Here is a 17,388-nt window from a genome sequence, read left to right on the forward strand (position 1 = left end):
AATAAAAGGAAAGCATTTAACATTCCCATTATGACAATGTAGGAACCTTAGAAACAATAATGTAGAAACATATTTCAAAAAGGTAGGTGGCGCATACGCCATGAGTTACATGCAGTGGCATATACAGCCCAAAATAAAACTATATTACCATATTAGTGAAGCACATAGAACGTATATAAATCAAAACCTTAAGAATAAACAGTAATGGCATCCTAAGACATAAATCATAAAGCTGGTCCACAATCCAGCTAATACATATTCACTGGGATCCGAGGTTTTGGGATAAGCGAGAATTACATGAGGGCCAGTGTAGTGGCAGCCATACATCAAGAGTAAATCACATTGCATAAAAGGTAGTGAGCTTAGAGATATAAAAATACATTATAGCTTCTTGAGGAAATAGACAACTGAGGTTATCAACATTAATGTTATGAATTAAATAGTACGGGTTTAAAGCCTTCAAAAAATTGTCTACAGGCAAGGTTCAACTGATCGTTGAGTATATTACCGTCTTTGAGCTCTAGATGTTTAAAAATAAATAACTCTTCCCACAGATCTAGTCTCCGTCCTTTAACTTGCCTGTGTAGGATAACCGTGTCTTCTAACTGTTTAGGCGTATGGCCGGCTATCAAGAGGTGTTCAGCAAAGGTAGAGTTGTGAACATTAGCTCCTTTTTTACCTAATAGATGTTCTTTATATCGTGTTTTAACAGCTCTGCCTGTTTGACCAATATAATATGAGGGGCAGTTATTACAGGTTAGTTTGTATACACCTGAATTAGAAAACCAATCGTTAGCAATTTCTACTGAATGTATAAGATTTCTTTTTAGACTGTTGTCTGTAGAAAAGGAGACGTTACAGTTATATTTTTTATTTAGGAGACGTTTAATCCTATACGATATATTACCCAAGAAAGGGATAGAAATAAATTTTTTAGTTTCTGTGGTATCTGTGGGGAGGTTATTACTCAAAGTCGAACAATTTTGGGGAATTTTCTTATTAAGCAATTGATCGATCATATTCTGGTTGTATCCATTATTAACAGCAATTGTTTTGATGACATTCAATTCCTTTTGTTGATCCGCAGGTGATAAAGGCGTGGTTACCATTCGGTGAATGGCGGAATGAAAAAACGCCAGTTTGTGCGCTTTAGGATGAGTTGAGTCAGCAGGAATGACATTATCTGAATATATTTCCTTGCAGAAGATATTGAAATGAAAGGTATTATCTTGTATAGAAATTGTTAAATCTAGAAAATTAAGCTCACGTTTATCATTTTGAAGTTCTTTTGTGAAGGAAATTTTTTCATGTAAACCGTTGAAAGTGTTGAAGAGCTGCTCTAACTCATGGTCATTGCCATCAAAAGCAATGAAAATGTCGTCCACATAACGTGCATAATAGCGGATTTTTTGGTGTAATTCTGAACTAGAATTGAAAAATGCTGTTTCCAGGGCGTTAATGAAAACCTCTGCTAGAATACCGGCGAGGGGGCTGCCCATTGCCAGACCATCTGGCTGCATATACATTTTCCCATTAAATGTGAAACCTTGCCTGTAGACAATTTTTTGAAGGCTTTAAACCCGTACTATTTAATTCATAACATTAATGTTGATAACCTCAGTTGTCTATTTCCTCAGGAAGCTATAATGTATTTTTATATCTCTAAGCTCACTACCTTTTATGCAATGTGATTTACTCTTGATGTATGGCTGCCACTACACTGGCCCTCATGTAATTCTCGCTTATCCCAAAACCTCGGATCCCAGTGAATATGTATTAGCTGGATTGTGGACCAGCTTTATGATTTATGTCTTAGGATGCCATTACTGTTTATTCTTAAGGTTTTGATTTATATACGTTCTATGTGCTTCACTAATATGGTAATATAGTTTTATTTTGGGCTGTATATGCCACTGCATGTAACTCATGGCGTATGCGCCACTTACCTTTTTGAAATATGTTTCTACATTATTGTTTCTAAGGTTCCTACATTGTCATAATGGGAATGTTAAATGCTTTCCTTTTATTTACTGTCACTCTATCTTAGGACGCAATCAATATTTATATTTTACATGTTGTTTCAGTACCCCAATCGGCACATAGTACGCGACCTGAGCGCCACCTGCCCTGGCCGCAGTGCTACCACGCAGGCCGATTTTACTCAGTTGCTAATGCGCTCTCCAACTTCCATGTACTTAATTTTATTTATTTGACAAACCCTACTCTTAGGGCTTTATTTGATTCTGACTAATGGAGCTATGGAGATCTTTGTAAAAATGGCAGCGACGTAGCACTCCATGTTAATGTAATACTGTAAGTACAAGAAATCCTTCTCATATTTTGTAACACAAGATTCTCTTAATATATGTTAAACTCTAATCTTGACTTATGTGTATACCTTTCATATAAATCACGATGTTCATTTTCCTCAGGATTACTTCTGAAGAAGATAGGTTTATACTTATCGAAACCTAGGTAAAGAGCACTTTATCCTTTGCAACGGGTCGGCTGTTTTGTAATCTAATTACGTGGACTGTCGCTGTTACGCAGCTATGTTTAAAATAATGAAATCCTCAGAACCTTAGGCCCCCTACAAAACCTTTCACCGGACTCCATCAACCTCCTGACCCCACCGACACCCCTCACCCCTACCTTCTACCTACTTCCTAAAATTCACAAGCCCAATCATCCTGGCCGCCCCATTGTAGCTGGTTTCCAAGCCCCCACAGAACATATCTCTGCCTACGTATATCAACACCTTCAACCCATTACATGCAGTCTCCCATCCTTCATCAAAGACACCAACCACTTTCTTGAACGCCTGGAGTCCTTACCCAATCTGTTACACCCAGAAACCATCCTTGTAACCATTGATGCCACTTCCTTATACACAAATATTCTGCACGTCCAGGGTCTCACTGCGATGGAGCACTTTCTTTCATGCCGATCACCTGCCACCCTAGCTAAAACCTCTTTCCTCATTACCTTAGCCAGCTTCATCCTGACTCACAACTTCTTCACTTTCGAAGGCCAGACATACCAACAATTAAAGGGAACAGCCATGGGTACCAGCACGGCCCCCTCGTACGCCAACCTATTTATGGGTCACTTAGAGGAAGCCTTCTTGGTTACCCAGGCCTGACAACCCAAAGTTTGGTACAGATTTACTGATGACATCTTCATGATCTGGACTCACAGTGAAGAAGAACTCCAGAATTTCCTCTCCAACCTCAACTCCTTTGGTTCCATCAGATTCACCTTGTCCTACTCCAAATCCCATGCCACCTTCCTTGACATTGACCTTCATCTGTCCAATGGCCAGCTTCACACATCCGTCCACATCAAACCCACCAACAAGCAACAGTACCTCCATTATGACAGCTGCCACCCATTCCACATCAAACGGTCCCTTCCCTACAGCCTATGTCTTCGTGGCAAACGAATCTGCTCCAGTTCGGAATCCCTGAACCATTACACCAACAACCTGAAAACAGCTTTCGCATCCCACAGCTACCGTCCCAACCTGGTACAGAAGCAAATTACCAGAGCCACTTCCTCATCCCCTCAAACCCAGAACCTCCCACAGAATCCCAAAAGTGCCCCATTTGTGACAGGATACTTTCCGGGACTGGATCAGACTCTGAATGTGGTTCTCCAGCAGGCATACAACTTCCTCAAATCCTGCCCTGAAATGAGATCCATCTTTCATGAAATCCTCCCCACTCCACCAAGAGTGTCTTTCCGCTGTCCACCTAACCTTCGCAGCCTCTTGGTTCATTCCTATGAAATCCCCAAACCACCTTCCCTACCCTCTGGCTCCTACCCTTGTAACCGCCCCCAGTGTAAAACCTGTCCCGTGCACCTTCCCACCACCACTTACTCCAGTCCTGTAACCCGGAAAGTGTACACGATCTTTTATTCATGATAAGATAGGTTTTCCCATAGATGTGTAAGCATGTCATTGCTTGTGGACACCATTTTTCCTTCTCTGGCCTTAACACATTGACTTCCACATACTTAGTGAAGGCTGTTTCACTGCCAGGTGTGAATTTTGTGTGTGTGTTTGTGTTTGTTTATGTGTCTATCAACATACCAACGCTTTCGTTTGGTAAGTTACATCATCTTTGTTTTTAGATATATTTTTCCCACGTGGAATGTTTCCTCCTTTAAATATGTCTGCTTGTGTCTGTATATGTGTGGATAGATATGTGTGTGTGTGTGCGAGTGTATACCTGTCCTTTTTCCCCCCTAAGGTAAGTCTTTCCACTCCCGGGATTGGAATGACTCCTTACCCTCTCTCTTAAAACCCACATCCTTTCGTCTTTCCTCTCCTCCCCTCTTTCCTGATGAAGCAACCGTTGGTTGCGAAAGCTTGAATTTTGTGTGTGTGTTTTTTAATTGTGTCTATCTACCAGCACTTTCCCGTTTGGTATAGTGTGTGTGTGTGTGTGTGTGTGTGTGTGTGTGTGTGTGTGTGTGTGTGTGTACCAATAAGTTAATAATCTTGCTTTGTGGGGACTAAATATAGATAGGCAACCCACAGTGATCTCTGTACTATCTGGATGGATAAGTGTAACATGGTAACAGAAAGTTATTACCAACTTATTAAATTAAAACTGTGAAAGAACATTTACTCTGCAGGGAAATGATACAAATCTGCGACGCTACTTCCAGAATTCTATTTTCTGTCATTTTGTACACATCATTGTGTTGTCAAAATAGACCATGAGTAGTACCTAGAAATGCAGTTTATCCTCCTGAATTCTGTACATTACCATGATAGAAATGCTTTGACATCTTCACATTATAGTAACTGCCAACATAAAAGCTAATTGGCAATGCAAAACTTCAGACACCAACTACGTAAACATATCCAGGGTGACTCAAAAAGAACTTTACAACTTTGGAAAGATATAGAAATTTATTGAGATAACTTACAGAATCAGTAGAGGTGCTATTTTGCAGCAAACAACCTCAAGTTTCGTGTAAAACTGTCAAGTGTCATTTTGGTTTGATGTGACTACCATTTGTAATGTGGCAAACATCCCACAGGTAATTAATTTCTTCCCACACTCATTGCAGCAAATTGGTCATAACTTGTGCAATGGCAGTGTAGATTCAATTTTTCAGGTCAGCTAAATTGTTTGGTAGGGGAGGAACATACACACAGTAGTGGATGAATCCAGAGACAAAGAAATCCAGTGTTGTCAAGTCTGGATAGTGAAATGGCCATGCAATTGGCCCTTTACATTCAGTCCACTGATCAGGGAAGTAATTATTGAGGAAAACTCGAACTTCTGTGAGGAAATGAGGTGGTGCATCACCTTGTTGGAAGTAAGCCATCCCATCTTGGTCATCTTCATTGGTCTGTGGATTTAAAAAGTTTTCAAGCGTATCCAGGTACAGCGAGCATGCTCTGCACCAGTGAAAGTGCCCATTTTAACTATGCACCATGCTGGTGCTCCTTGTGGCAGAATGGGGTTGCCAAAAAATGATGCATCTGTTGATTCTGTAAGTTATCTCAATAAATTTATAAATCATTGCAAAGTTACAGTCCTTTTTAACTCATCCTCTATTTCACTTTAGACTGAGAAGTAGTTTCTATTTAAGAGGCATTCCCATATCATATATGGAACATTTGTACCCCTTGGTATGCAGTGTGACTTTTTATTAATATTAATAGTGTTAAACTGAAATGTGTAGTAATACATGGGTATACTGAACAAAATAACAACATAAATCTTTAAATATAATGGTGTAGTTAGTCATGTCACCCTCTTCCTCCTCAAGTAAATCATCAGCATTGCATAAAGCTATGAAACTCTCTCTATCACTGAATTGACAAACTAAAGGATACTCAAAAGCAGGTTAAGCAACCATTAATAATGAAAAATCCCATCACAAAACCATTATGTAATTATTGGATAGATCTCACCAAGCAGCTGCAGAACACACACAAAAAAGATCATAGTTGTGCAAACTTTCAGAACCAGTGGCTCCTTCTTCTGGCAGAAGGAAGAGGGGTGATGGAAAAGGACTGGAGACATCTAAAAAAAGAATGAAGGGTCAGGGAACAGGGAAGACTTACCAGATGGGATTGGATGAGGAGGAAAGTCTGAGACTTTCCTTTTCTGAGTCTTTCCTTTTCCTTCACCCCTCTTCTTTCCTCTTCACCCCTTTTGCCAGAAGAAGGAGCCACTGGCTCTGAAAGCTTGCATAATTATAACTTTTTTTATGTGCATGTTCTGCTGCTGCTTGGTGAGTAGATTTTTTTATCTATTCAATTACATTACATTGTCAAAAATTGATTGTTTTCATTGTAACATCACAAAAATATGTTTTATGATGTGTGTAAAACATTCTCTACATGTTGACATGTTAAAATTTTCACTCTCATTTTTAATGGTCTTTCTCAATGTTTTACTAGAACCCATCTTAAATATCAGCATAGTTCACTCAACATTTTTATCATCAGAAGGTGGCATGTCCAAGCAGCTACTGTCAACTTTTTCAAGAGGTATTAGGAATGTTTATTGTTTCAGTTTTACAAACTACATGTACTAAGATGTTTGGCTGCCACTACTTTCAAATTATAATGTAATGTAATAGATATATTCTGTCAGATGAAGGATCCACTGGCTATGAAAGCTTGCAAATTTGAATATGTGTGTTGCCTGCCACTACAATTCAGTTGCATTATATTTTCAAGCATTGATATAGTTCTACAGAACTGCCTCTATTTGTTGCACTAGTTTTGAAACAGTTCATACTGTTCTTTTCCAGAAAACTGATACATCCAAAGTCATACATTCATGTGGTACAGAATCAGGAAATATTTTGTTTTGCATTCTAGTAACACTTCTGTTCCTTCACTAACTACAATTTGATGGCCACCAAGTACATGGATATTTGCCATGTATGCTCAGATAACTGCAGTTTGAAATCTATTTTAGGGAGGCATCATGGGCTGTTTAACAACCCATGCTACAGACTGTGTGATGAACCAAACTGCTACTATCTGGGGTAAATATTTTATATGGATCACAAAGACTGTCTGATTGTTCACTGGCAATATTGACTGAAGTCTTGAGAACTCTTGTGACATATTGTCTGCAAGTGAACTTATTGTGTCAATCTCAGGCTCTGAGATTCAGGAACTTTCATTTCATGGGCAAGAACACTGTGAATGAAGTTCTGCCAAGGTTTAGCGTTGTACATGTATACTGCCAAACTCTTCACTTCCTGCGAGCCTACTGTACTATAAGAAGGCCATCAAAGGCCCTACTGCTGTAAGTATGTGGGAAGTTGGTATTCCTGCCTAGGAGAAAGAGTTTTTTGATGAATGGATGACAGGAATTTGGGAAATGACTTCAGAGCTAGGGGCATACCCAGCTACTTCTGCAACCACTCCTCATTAAATTAAGCTTTGCTAAATAGAGAATAAAATGGACCACAGAAAATTAACTACTTCAGCTCTATAAATAAATAAATAAACAAAAAATCTTTTTATTTTGGGTGCAATAAATAATAAATGTCGTGTGACTAAAGCCTTCCGTCGGGTAGACTGTTCGCCAGGTGCAAGTCTTTCGATTTGACGCCCCTTCGGTGACTTGCGCATCGATGGGAATGAAATGATGATGATTAGAACAACACAACACCCAGTCCCTGAGTGGAGAAAATCCCCGACCCAGCCGGGAACCAAACCCAGGCCCTTAGGATTGACATTCTCTCGCGCTGACCACTCAGATACCAGGGGCGGACTTTGGGTGCAATAAAAACACCATGTGACCAAAAGTATACAGACACCTGGCTGAAAATGACTTACAAGTTCATGGCACCCTCCATCAGTAATGCTGGAATTCAATATGGTGTTGGCCCACCCTTAGCCTTGATGACAGCTTCTACTCTTGCAGGCATACTTTTAATCAGGTGCTGGAAGGTTTCTTGGGGAATTGCAGCCCATTCTTCACAGAGTGCTGCACTGAGGAGAGGTATCAATGTTGGTCGAAGAGGCCTGGTATGAAGTCGGCATTCCAAAACATCCTGAAGGTGTTCTATAAGATTCAGAGCAGGACCCTGTGCAGGCCAGTCCATTACAGGGATGTTATTGTCATGTAACTACTCCGCCACAGGCCGTACATTACGAACAGATGCTCGATCATGTTGAGAGATGCAATCACCATCCCCGAATTGCTCTTCAACAGTGGGAAGCAAGAAGGTGCTTAAGACATCAGTGTAGGCCTGTGCTGTGATAGTGCAATGCAAAACAACAAGGGGAGCAAGCCCCTTCCATGAAAAACACGACCACACCATAACACCACTGCCTCTGAATTTTATTGTTGGCACTACACATGCTGGCAGATTACATTCACTGGGCCTTCGCCATACCCACACCCTGCCATCAGATCACCACATTGTGTACCATGATTTGTCACTCCACACAACACTTTACCACTGTTTGATCATCCAATGTTTATGATCCTTACACCAAGCAAGACATCATTTACCAGCATGATGTGTGGCTTATGAGCAGCTGCTCAACCATGAAATCCAAGTTTCCTCACCTCCTACCTAACTGTCCTAGTACTTGCAGTGGATCCTGAAGCAGTTTGGAATTCCTGTATGATGGTCTGGATAGATGTCTTCCTATTACACATTACAACTCTCTTCTACTGCCGGCAGTCTCTGTCAGTCAACAGATGAGGTCGGCCTGTACTCTTTTGTTCTGTATGTGTCCGTTCATATTTCCACTTCACTATCACATTGGAAACAGTGGACCTATGGATGTTTAGGAGTGTGGAAATCTCACATACAGGTGTATGACACAAGTGACAACCAATCACCTGACCGCATTCGAAGTTTGTGAGTTCCGTGGAGTGCCCCATTGTGCCTCTCAGAATGTCTAATGACTACTGAGGATGCTTATATGGAGTACCTGGCAGTAGGTGGCAACACAGTGCACCTAATATGAAAAAAATGTATGTTTTTGGGGAAGTCTGGATATTTTTGATCACATAGTGTATCTGAGGATAGTTTACAGGAGTTGGAAGAGGATTTGAATAAGATCAAATGGGATACATATGATTATCAGAAGAGAGACAACAAAAGAAAAACCAAATAATATCAAAACTGAAGTGTTTGTTTTATTACAGAGAAATAGCTGGGAAGAAATTCAGTTGTGAACTGTATTGTAAACAAGAAAAGTAAAAATAAGTTTCAGATAGTGAAGGTATCTCAGACAGAAAAACAAGCTTTGAACCATGATCATTTTGCTGATGGCACTATACTCTTCATTTTGAGGGCAGATAAAACTTCAATAATAAATGATTGAAAGTACACCTTATAATCAATTATAAGACAATAAAATAGTACCAACTGTCAATGAATTCATGAGACCACTTGAGAAAGTTTTGTATTTAGGGCAGTCAAAGATCACAACTGGATGGACAGCAAAGAAATACTCAGATATATATTATCACCATCTTACAGAATTATTACAAACCTATTAATCATCACAGTTTATAATAAATTATACTTTACACTGTTTAGTGCATAAAAGCTCATGTTAACAAATGATTGTTGTAGTGAATGCTTGTTTAGTAACACTGAAACACAGAAAACTACTTCATTCAATTACACGTTTTTCATCATTTGTCCATCCTCAGTAATGTTATTAAGTCAGTTTTTCATTTTAGGAGGAATCAATATTATTGTGTAAATATTAACAAACATCTTCAGCAGTTCTCAATAACACTTTATTTTCTTTATTTTTCTGCCCTCATTAATGTTATTGGGTCACATTTATACTTTAGTTGGAATTCTTACATGAATACAGACGGAAATCTTCAGCAGTTTAAGATATTTGCATTTCAAAATTAATTTCTTGTTATATTACATTTTCCTCTCATACATAAAATATCTTTGTGTCAATCAGACAGATTTGTGATTTTACTTATCATTGATTGATGTGCAGAACTCAGAACATTATTTAGAAAATGAATCCCTCCACTAATGCGGAAGTAGGTTACAGTGCATTTACCACTTATTTTACGGGTTGTGCAACTCTATGAAGTGAAATATGAGAGTATTTGCTACAGCACAGATCCTGATCTTGATGAAATTTACATATACAGTAACATCTGTGGACTGGCTTTGAATGTGCTGTAATTCATAATAAAGTACTTAGTTTCAGCATCTTAAGTTCTTATTTGTATATTGTTAGCTGTTCACATCTTTCAAATAATGTAAAAAATCATTCAAATACTTATGAGGAGCAACATAAGCACTTGCTATATAGCTCAGACGTATTTAATGGCATGTCTTTTGTAGTCTCAGCTAGATAAAAGAAATAGAAAGCACCTTACACTGAAAGACTTACCGCATTCATTCCCTGCCCGTAAAAGGGAACCATTGCATGGGCTGCATCTCCAACTATAATGACTGAACTGCCAACATGGTAGGGATTGCACTACAACATAAATATTGTCTGATCATTCCTATGCTTGTGGCTAATAATATCACATATGTAACTCATCATGCTGCAATTGGTTTACTTATGATTAACAAAATATGTGATGTAAAAAAGCAGTAAAAGCTCATTTCTGCATCCAATGTGGTAACAAATGGGTACCAATTTAATTTTCCAGAACGTTTATCAAACTCTTCAGTTGAATTGTATACAAAATCTGTTAGCCAAAATCTGTATCTTGTGACAGGACTGATTATCTTCCATTACTCTGGCAATCAAAAAATACTGATATCTCTACTGTTATGTTTCTAAATAAGATAGTTATTCTATTATGATAGGAGTTCTTATAAACTATCAGTAAGTATCAACTATAAATAATTCTGTAAAATAGTAATAGAAGAAGAGAAAAAAAAATAACGTTGTGTGTCATGCCCACTTATCTAAAGATAGAAGAGGTGATATCTGTAGATATATGATATAAATGTCTAGCTCTGTATATAAGAGTTTGATTTCAAAAGAGGTAAATCATGATATTTGCAGGATTGCTGTTATTATTTTTATGGTATTATCTTTACAATTCTTGTCAACATTTGCAATAATTTTGGTATGAAATATGAACTCTGATATGAGTGACTATGCTGGGGAGGGGGGGGACTTACAAACACACCTTGCCATGAAGAAATACATTGAAAAAAAATGAAAAAGAACAGATGGCACTGCAGACATACACACCTCATAGACAGATATTACTATACACTTAGCTTTTTAGACATTGGTGTAGCACATGCTTTGCTGCTTTGGAAATATCTTTGGTGCCTGGTTTGGTAACATGGAGGCATGTGAGATAAAATTTGGCAGAAAATGTGTATAAAATTGTTGTGGAAAAGTTACCTTATTTAATGAACTGGAGAACTGCTTTTGACAGAAGATGTTGGAAATTGCTACCAAGTGTTCCATGATTTCTGTGTTGTTTAAATGATATTAATCTCAAAATGCTGAAAACACCTTTTTGATGACCCAGTATAATTATTACTACTGAATCAACAACATATAAGATTAAATCAAACAATGTAAACTCCAGGTAGGAATATCAACAAAGTAGGAATAGATAATTGCTACTTATTGTAAAGAAGACATATCAAGTTGCAGACAATGATTAAAAGACTCCTACATAGAGCTTTTGGCCACAGTCTCTGTCAGTAAAGAGGACACACACACACACACACACACACACACACACACACACACACACACACACACACACAAGCAAGCAAGCACACCTCATGCACACACAACCACCAACTCCTGCATCTCCGCCGGATTACAACATCATGTGGGATGCAAGCAGCAATCTGGAGGGGATGGGGAAGGAAAAGGCATAGCAGCATCCAGGTGGGGAGGGAGACTTGCAGGGATTAGAATGATGACAGGTGCAGTGTCAGGAGGTTGTTGGGCAGGGATGTGGGGAAAAAAGGAACAAAAAAGGAGAGGAACAGGGAAAGACAAGTGAATACATTGGCAGAGGGCTACAAATTAACAAGGTGGAAGATGAGAATGGGGAGGAGATGATAGGACAGACAGGGTAGGGGAACAATATGTTACCATAGGTTGAGTCCAGAATAATTATGGGAGCAGAGAATGCGTTGTAAGGATAACTCCCATCTTCACAGTTCAGAAAAGCTGGTGGTGGGGGGAAGGATCAAGATGGCTTGGATAGTGAAGCAGCCATTGAAATCTACCATGTTATGTTCAGCTGCATGTTGTGCCACAGGCAGTCTACTTTGCTCTTGGCCACAGTTTGACGGTGGCTGTTCATCCTGGTGGACAGTGGTTCGTAGTCATACCAATATAAAAAGCTGTGCAGTGATTGCAGCAGAACTGGTAAATGACATGGCTGCTTTCACAGGTGGTCTGGCCACTGATGGGGTAGGATAAACCTGTGACAGGACTGGAATAGGAAGTGCTGGATGGGTTGATTTGGTAGGTTTTGCAGCCGCATCTTCCACAGGAGTGTGATGCTTGTGGCAAGGGGTGGGGGTTGGAATCGTCATAGGGATGGACTAGGATGTTGTGGAGACTGGGTGGGTGACAGAACACCACTTTAGGAGGAATGGGCGATATCTCTGGTAGGATGTCCATCATTTCAGGGCACAATGCTAGGTAATCAAAGCCCTAGTGAAGAATGGGGTTCAGTTGTTCCAGTCCAGGGTGGTACTGGATGATAAAAGGGACACTCCTTTGTGGCTGGTTTTGGGGATGTTGGGAGAATTATGTTGTGAGGGGAAATTGCAGGGGATATCTGTTTGCAGACTACTTCTGAGGGATAATGCCTGTCTGTGAAGGACTTGGTGAGACTGTCAGCATACTGAGCAAGAGAGTTTTTGTCACTGCAGATATGCCCTCTCCGGGTAGCCAGACTATATGGGAGGGATTTTTTGGTGTGAAAGGGATAACAGCTGTCAAAATGCAGGTACTGTTGGTGGTTGGTGGGTTCAGTGTGGACAGAGGTGCAGATGGAGCCATCAGAGAGGACATCAACATCTAAGAAGGTAGCATGCTGGGTTGAGGAGGACCATGTGAAATGGATGGGAGAGAAGGTGTTGAGGTTGTAAAGGAATGAAGATAGAGTGTCTTGGCCCTGGGTCCAGATCATGAAGATATCATCAATGAACCTGAACCAGTCTAGGGCCATCTAGAGGAGACCTTCATAGCCTTCAGAAACACCAAACGTGCTCATACTAACTTATGCCTTTTGCCTTATTTTTTAAGGGGATTTGAGAGAAATTTTAGTTGCACCGAATTTCCTGTGTAGCTCTACTTTCTCTTCTAAACCAACTGCAACAATGTCAACACTGATTTTTAAAAGAATAATTATTATTAACTACATCAACAATGTAGTGAAAGATAGATTGCTACATATTGTAAAGAACATGTGTTAATTTGCAGACAGGCACAATTAAAAGATACTTACACAAAGCTTTTGGTCACAGTCTTCATCAGCAAAACAGAAACACACACTCATTCATACACACAAGTAAGCATACCTAATGCACTCATGACCATCAACTCCAGCAGCTCAGACCCATCTCCTTTACAATAAGTAGCAATCTGTCTTTTCTGACATTATTGATATTCCTACCTGGAGTTTTCATTGTTTTGACATTAACTATGACACATGTAACCTTCATAATATTCCCATCCTCTTTGGTAGAAATAGATTCATCTTCTGTTGCTTCTTTTCCTATTTCAGTTTTAATTATATTTAATTTTAATTCGATTATGGTATATTTCAGTCAGATATACACATGCCTAGTTTTCATTTATTTATTTATTTTTTGCAATGTTTCCTTACCATTTCAGTACTTTTGTGCATTGAGAATTTGTAAATCTGTTTCTCTCCCTCTCTCTTTTTTCTCTGTCGCCCCTTCCCCCTTCCGCCCCCCTCCCCTCCCCATCACCGCCACCACCACCACCACCACCACATCGAAGGCACTCTCATAACCATGACAGTAGTGATTTTCCTTTTGTTCTGGACCACTGTGTTTAGTAATTTGGAGACACAGCTTTCAAAGATGGACATGAAACTACTGAGAAACATGTTTACATTAATGCTAGCATGCAGTTAATTATAGATTTGACAGCTTTCTATACCTTTTTGTACTTTCTCCAATGTAATTGTTTTTTCCCATTAACCAGCATTATTGCTTTTCCAGATTGTTTCTCAATAGTATATAGAACCAAGTTACACAATTTGGCTAACTTTCTGCCATGTGATGTGACAACTAGTTACTGTTGATTAAGCATATATTTTTTTTAATTTCAGCTTCTTGCATAAAATCATTATATATCACCATACTAACATCCTGAGCCGCAGGCTTAAAGTGAAGGCACCAAGAATATTAGCATGTTTGAGGAGAATGGTCTAGTGATGTTTAGGGCCATTTTGCTTCAAGTATCTGGCAGTTATTGATTTAACATGAACAATGGAAAAAGTTCATATTGTGTTTTCCAGCAACTCCAGGCTTTTTTTTATGGAGGCCATGTTCTAGTTTCGACTTGGAACATAAACATAAAGTAACTCTTTTGCAACGAATGTAATAACTATCATCAACCAAATGCTGAATGTATGCTTTTCACATGCACAATTCTGGGCATATTATGCTTCTTTTCAGTAATGTACTAAGTTTATGACTTACATTCAGAAAAGTATCAATAGTCAAAAACTGTTGAACTATGTGTATTGCCTCTATGTTAATAACAGCCCAAAGAGAAAACACAAAGAACAATGTAGATATTAAAAGGATGCTAACTCACTGACTAGCCTTTGAACTTGTTACCACTGGAACAAACAATACATTGATATACTGTACAATAAAACCTGATTACTGCTGTATCCTTGCATTAGTCACTGAAAAGCTTATAAATTAAATGTGAAGCAAGGGCATCTTGATGTAAAAACATGATTTATTTGCATTCACAACAAACCTTAATGGAGATTAGTGGTGAAGGCTTTGTGGAGAAGTAGTCCTTGATTAACCGCTCAGTCCCAATGAGTGGCAGTGCATCGGGAAAGTGTTGTTCAAAGAAGTCTAGCAGTGCTTTGGTCGTGTCAAGTGCTTCAAATTGTTCGAAGGACATGAAGAGAGTTACAGTCCATGAGCAGTCCTGGTTGGGCAGGGCGATCATCATAAAGGAACCTCGGGGCCAAACATGCAGGTACTGCTCAGCCATTGCAAACTGTGGACATTTGACAGCATACCTCAGAAACAGAATATTTTATTTACCAAAATATATAAGCTGTGGGTGAGCTAATTACTTGTTCATGCAATTCTTTGTAGTGAATAATGTAATATCATTCCATTTATATTAGATTTCAAGATATTAAAGTGATCTTGTAAATGAAAAGTTTTTACATTCACTGCACTGTATATCAGTGTTGGCTGAGTGTAGAATAACTAATTACAGACATCAGTTTCACATATAATGCGATACTTGTTATCCAATTAGCAAATAATTTTAATATAAATCCATAACAATGATGGAAATTCCTGGGTGGAAATGTAAAATAAAAGGAAAGACAACCACTCATGTATAGTTAACTGATGTGTGATGTATAGAAATATGCAACAGAAAAAAGTATTTACACTAGCTTTCAAGCTCTCACTCCCTCTAGTAGAAGTACATGCATTTACTCACATAACCACACAGTTATCCAGACGCACACACCCATGGCCATGGCAACATTAATTGTTAATTATTGATAGTAGTAGCCTGGGCAGATGGAGGTGGGGAAAGGGTAGGGAAGGATGCATAAGATGTGGAAGAGGTAATGGGTTAGTGCAAGGCAGGGCTGTCAACAAATGACTCGGCAGCTGTACAACAAGACGAAAGGAGTTTAATATAAGAGGCAGAGCGAGGGAGAAGGTGGAAAAGGGAGGGGAGGATAGGAGAGGAAGGTGGAAATGAGGAAGGACACAGAGATAGGAGAGAGGATGGGGAGGGGGGAAGGAATGAGAGGGAGAGGAGAGGAGAGGAGAGAGAGAGAGAGAGAGAGAGAGAGAGAGAGAGAGAGAGAGAGAGAGAGAGAGAGAGAGAGAGGGAGAAATCCCCACATGGCAGGGGAGGAAGAGTGGCGGGGAAAAGGCAGTATATGATCTGGATGGGGAAGGAGTGGTGTAGGCAGAAGAGAGAAGGGAAAAGGTAAGGAAAAGCATTAGGAGACAGGTTAGTAGAGATTTAGGCCAGAGGGGCATGAGTGTAGGATATGATGGAGAGGCAATTTCCACCTGCATATTACAGTGCTGGAAGGAAGTATCCAAACAACTTGCAGCGTGAAGTAACTGTTGAAGTCATTTGAATTATGCTGCACAACACATTTGGCAACTGGATGGTCAAATTTATGATCTGCCACAGTCTGGTGGTGGCCGTTCACATGAGTAGAAATTTAGTTACTTGTCATACCCACAAAGAATGCCAAACAGTAATTGCAGTATTTCTGATATATGACATGGCTGATTTCACATGTCCAGCTTTTTATTGGATAGGAAATGCCAGTGATTGGATTGTGGTAGGAGATGGTGAGTGGATGTATAGGACAAGTCTTGCATCCAGGTCAACCGTAAGGGGATGAACTATAGGTTACAGGATTGAGAGCAGGATTGGAATAGGCGTGATAAGGATATTCTATAGGTTGAATGGGTGGCATAACATAACTTTGGGTAATGTGGGTAGAATATCCTCCCCCTCAGGGCATGACAAGAGATAGTCAAAGCCCTGGTGAAGGATGTAGTTGAGCTTTTCAAGGCCATGGTGATACTGCATAATCGAAGTAGTGCTGGTCAGTGGCTGGTTAACAGGTTAACTGATGTCAGAGGAGCAGATAGCATGGGAGACATGTTTGTGGATGCTCTGGGTAGGCTACTGTCTGTCAAATAAAAGCTCCTGCTTTCTACTCCAGGTACTGCATTCACAGGTGATGAGGCTTTAAGGAAGAGACTTTTTGACATGGAATGGTGACAGCCTATAAATAAGTTGGCATATGGTGGTGCAGTGTGAGTACCCATGCCCATAACATCGATTCATTTACAGATTTGGCCTTCAAAAGTAAAAGAATTGTGGGTCAGGATGTGGTTTTCTAGGAGTCTATGAAAGAGTTGGTGGGATGGTATCTGGAGGACATTGGGAAAGGTGTGTTCCATCACAGCAAGGCAATGGACATGAGGGACATTTGCATATAAAGACATCACACCCACAGCTATGTGCTAGGAGTCTGGTGATAATGGGACAGAAACTGTGGAAAAGTGGTGAAGGAAGTGAGCTGTCCCTTGAATGTATGATAGAAAGTTATGAACAGTAGTTTGAAGGCGTTGGTCAACAAATCTAGAGGTTCATTCTATGGTAGCATTGTACCTAGCCACAAT

General features: G+C 39.6%; 1 protein-coding gene across 1 annotated transcript in view; it reads right to left on the minus strand.

Moving 5' to 3' along the window:
* LOC124795346 (kynurenine 3-monooxygenase-like) overlaps nt 1-17,388 on the minus strand; it is a 180,318-nt gene that overhangs the window by 24,023 nt on the left and 138,907 nt on the right. Inside the window, exons 7-8 of the mRNA XM_047259336.1 lie at nt 14,954-15,205; nt 10,379-10,468 (exon numbers count right to left, since the gene is read on the minus strand). Of these exons, the coding sequence (XP_047115292.1) occupies nt 10,379-10,468; nt 14,954-15,205 (342 nt within the window). The remainder of the gene's footprint in view (nt 1-10,378; nt 10,469-14,953; nt 15,206-17,388) is intronic.

The sequence above is a fragment of the Schistocerca piceifrons genome, chromosome 4, assembly GCF_021461385.2.
Source record: "Schistocerca piceifrons isolate TAMUIC-IGC-003096 chromosome 4, iqSchPice1.1, whole genome shotgun sequence".
Taxonomy (NCBI): domain Eukaryota; kingdom Metazoa; phylum Arthropoda; class Insecta; order Orthoptera; family Acrididae; genus Schistocerca; species Schistocerca piceifrons.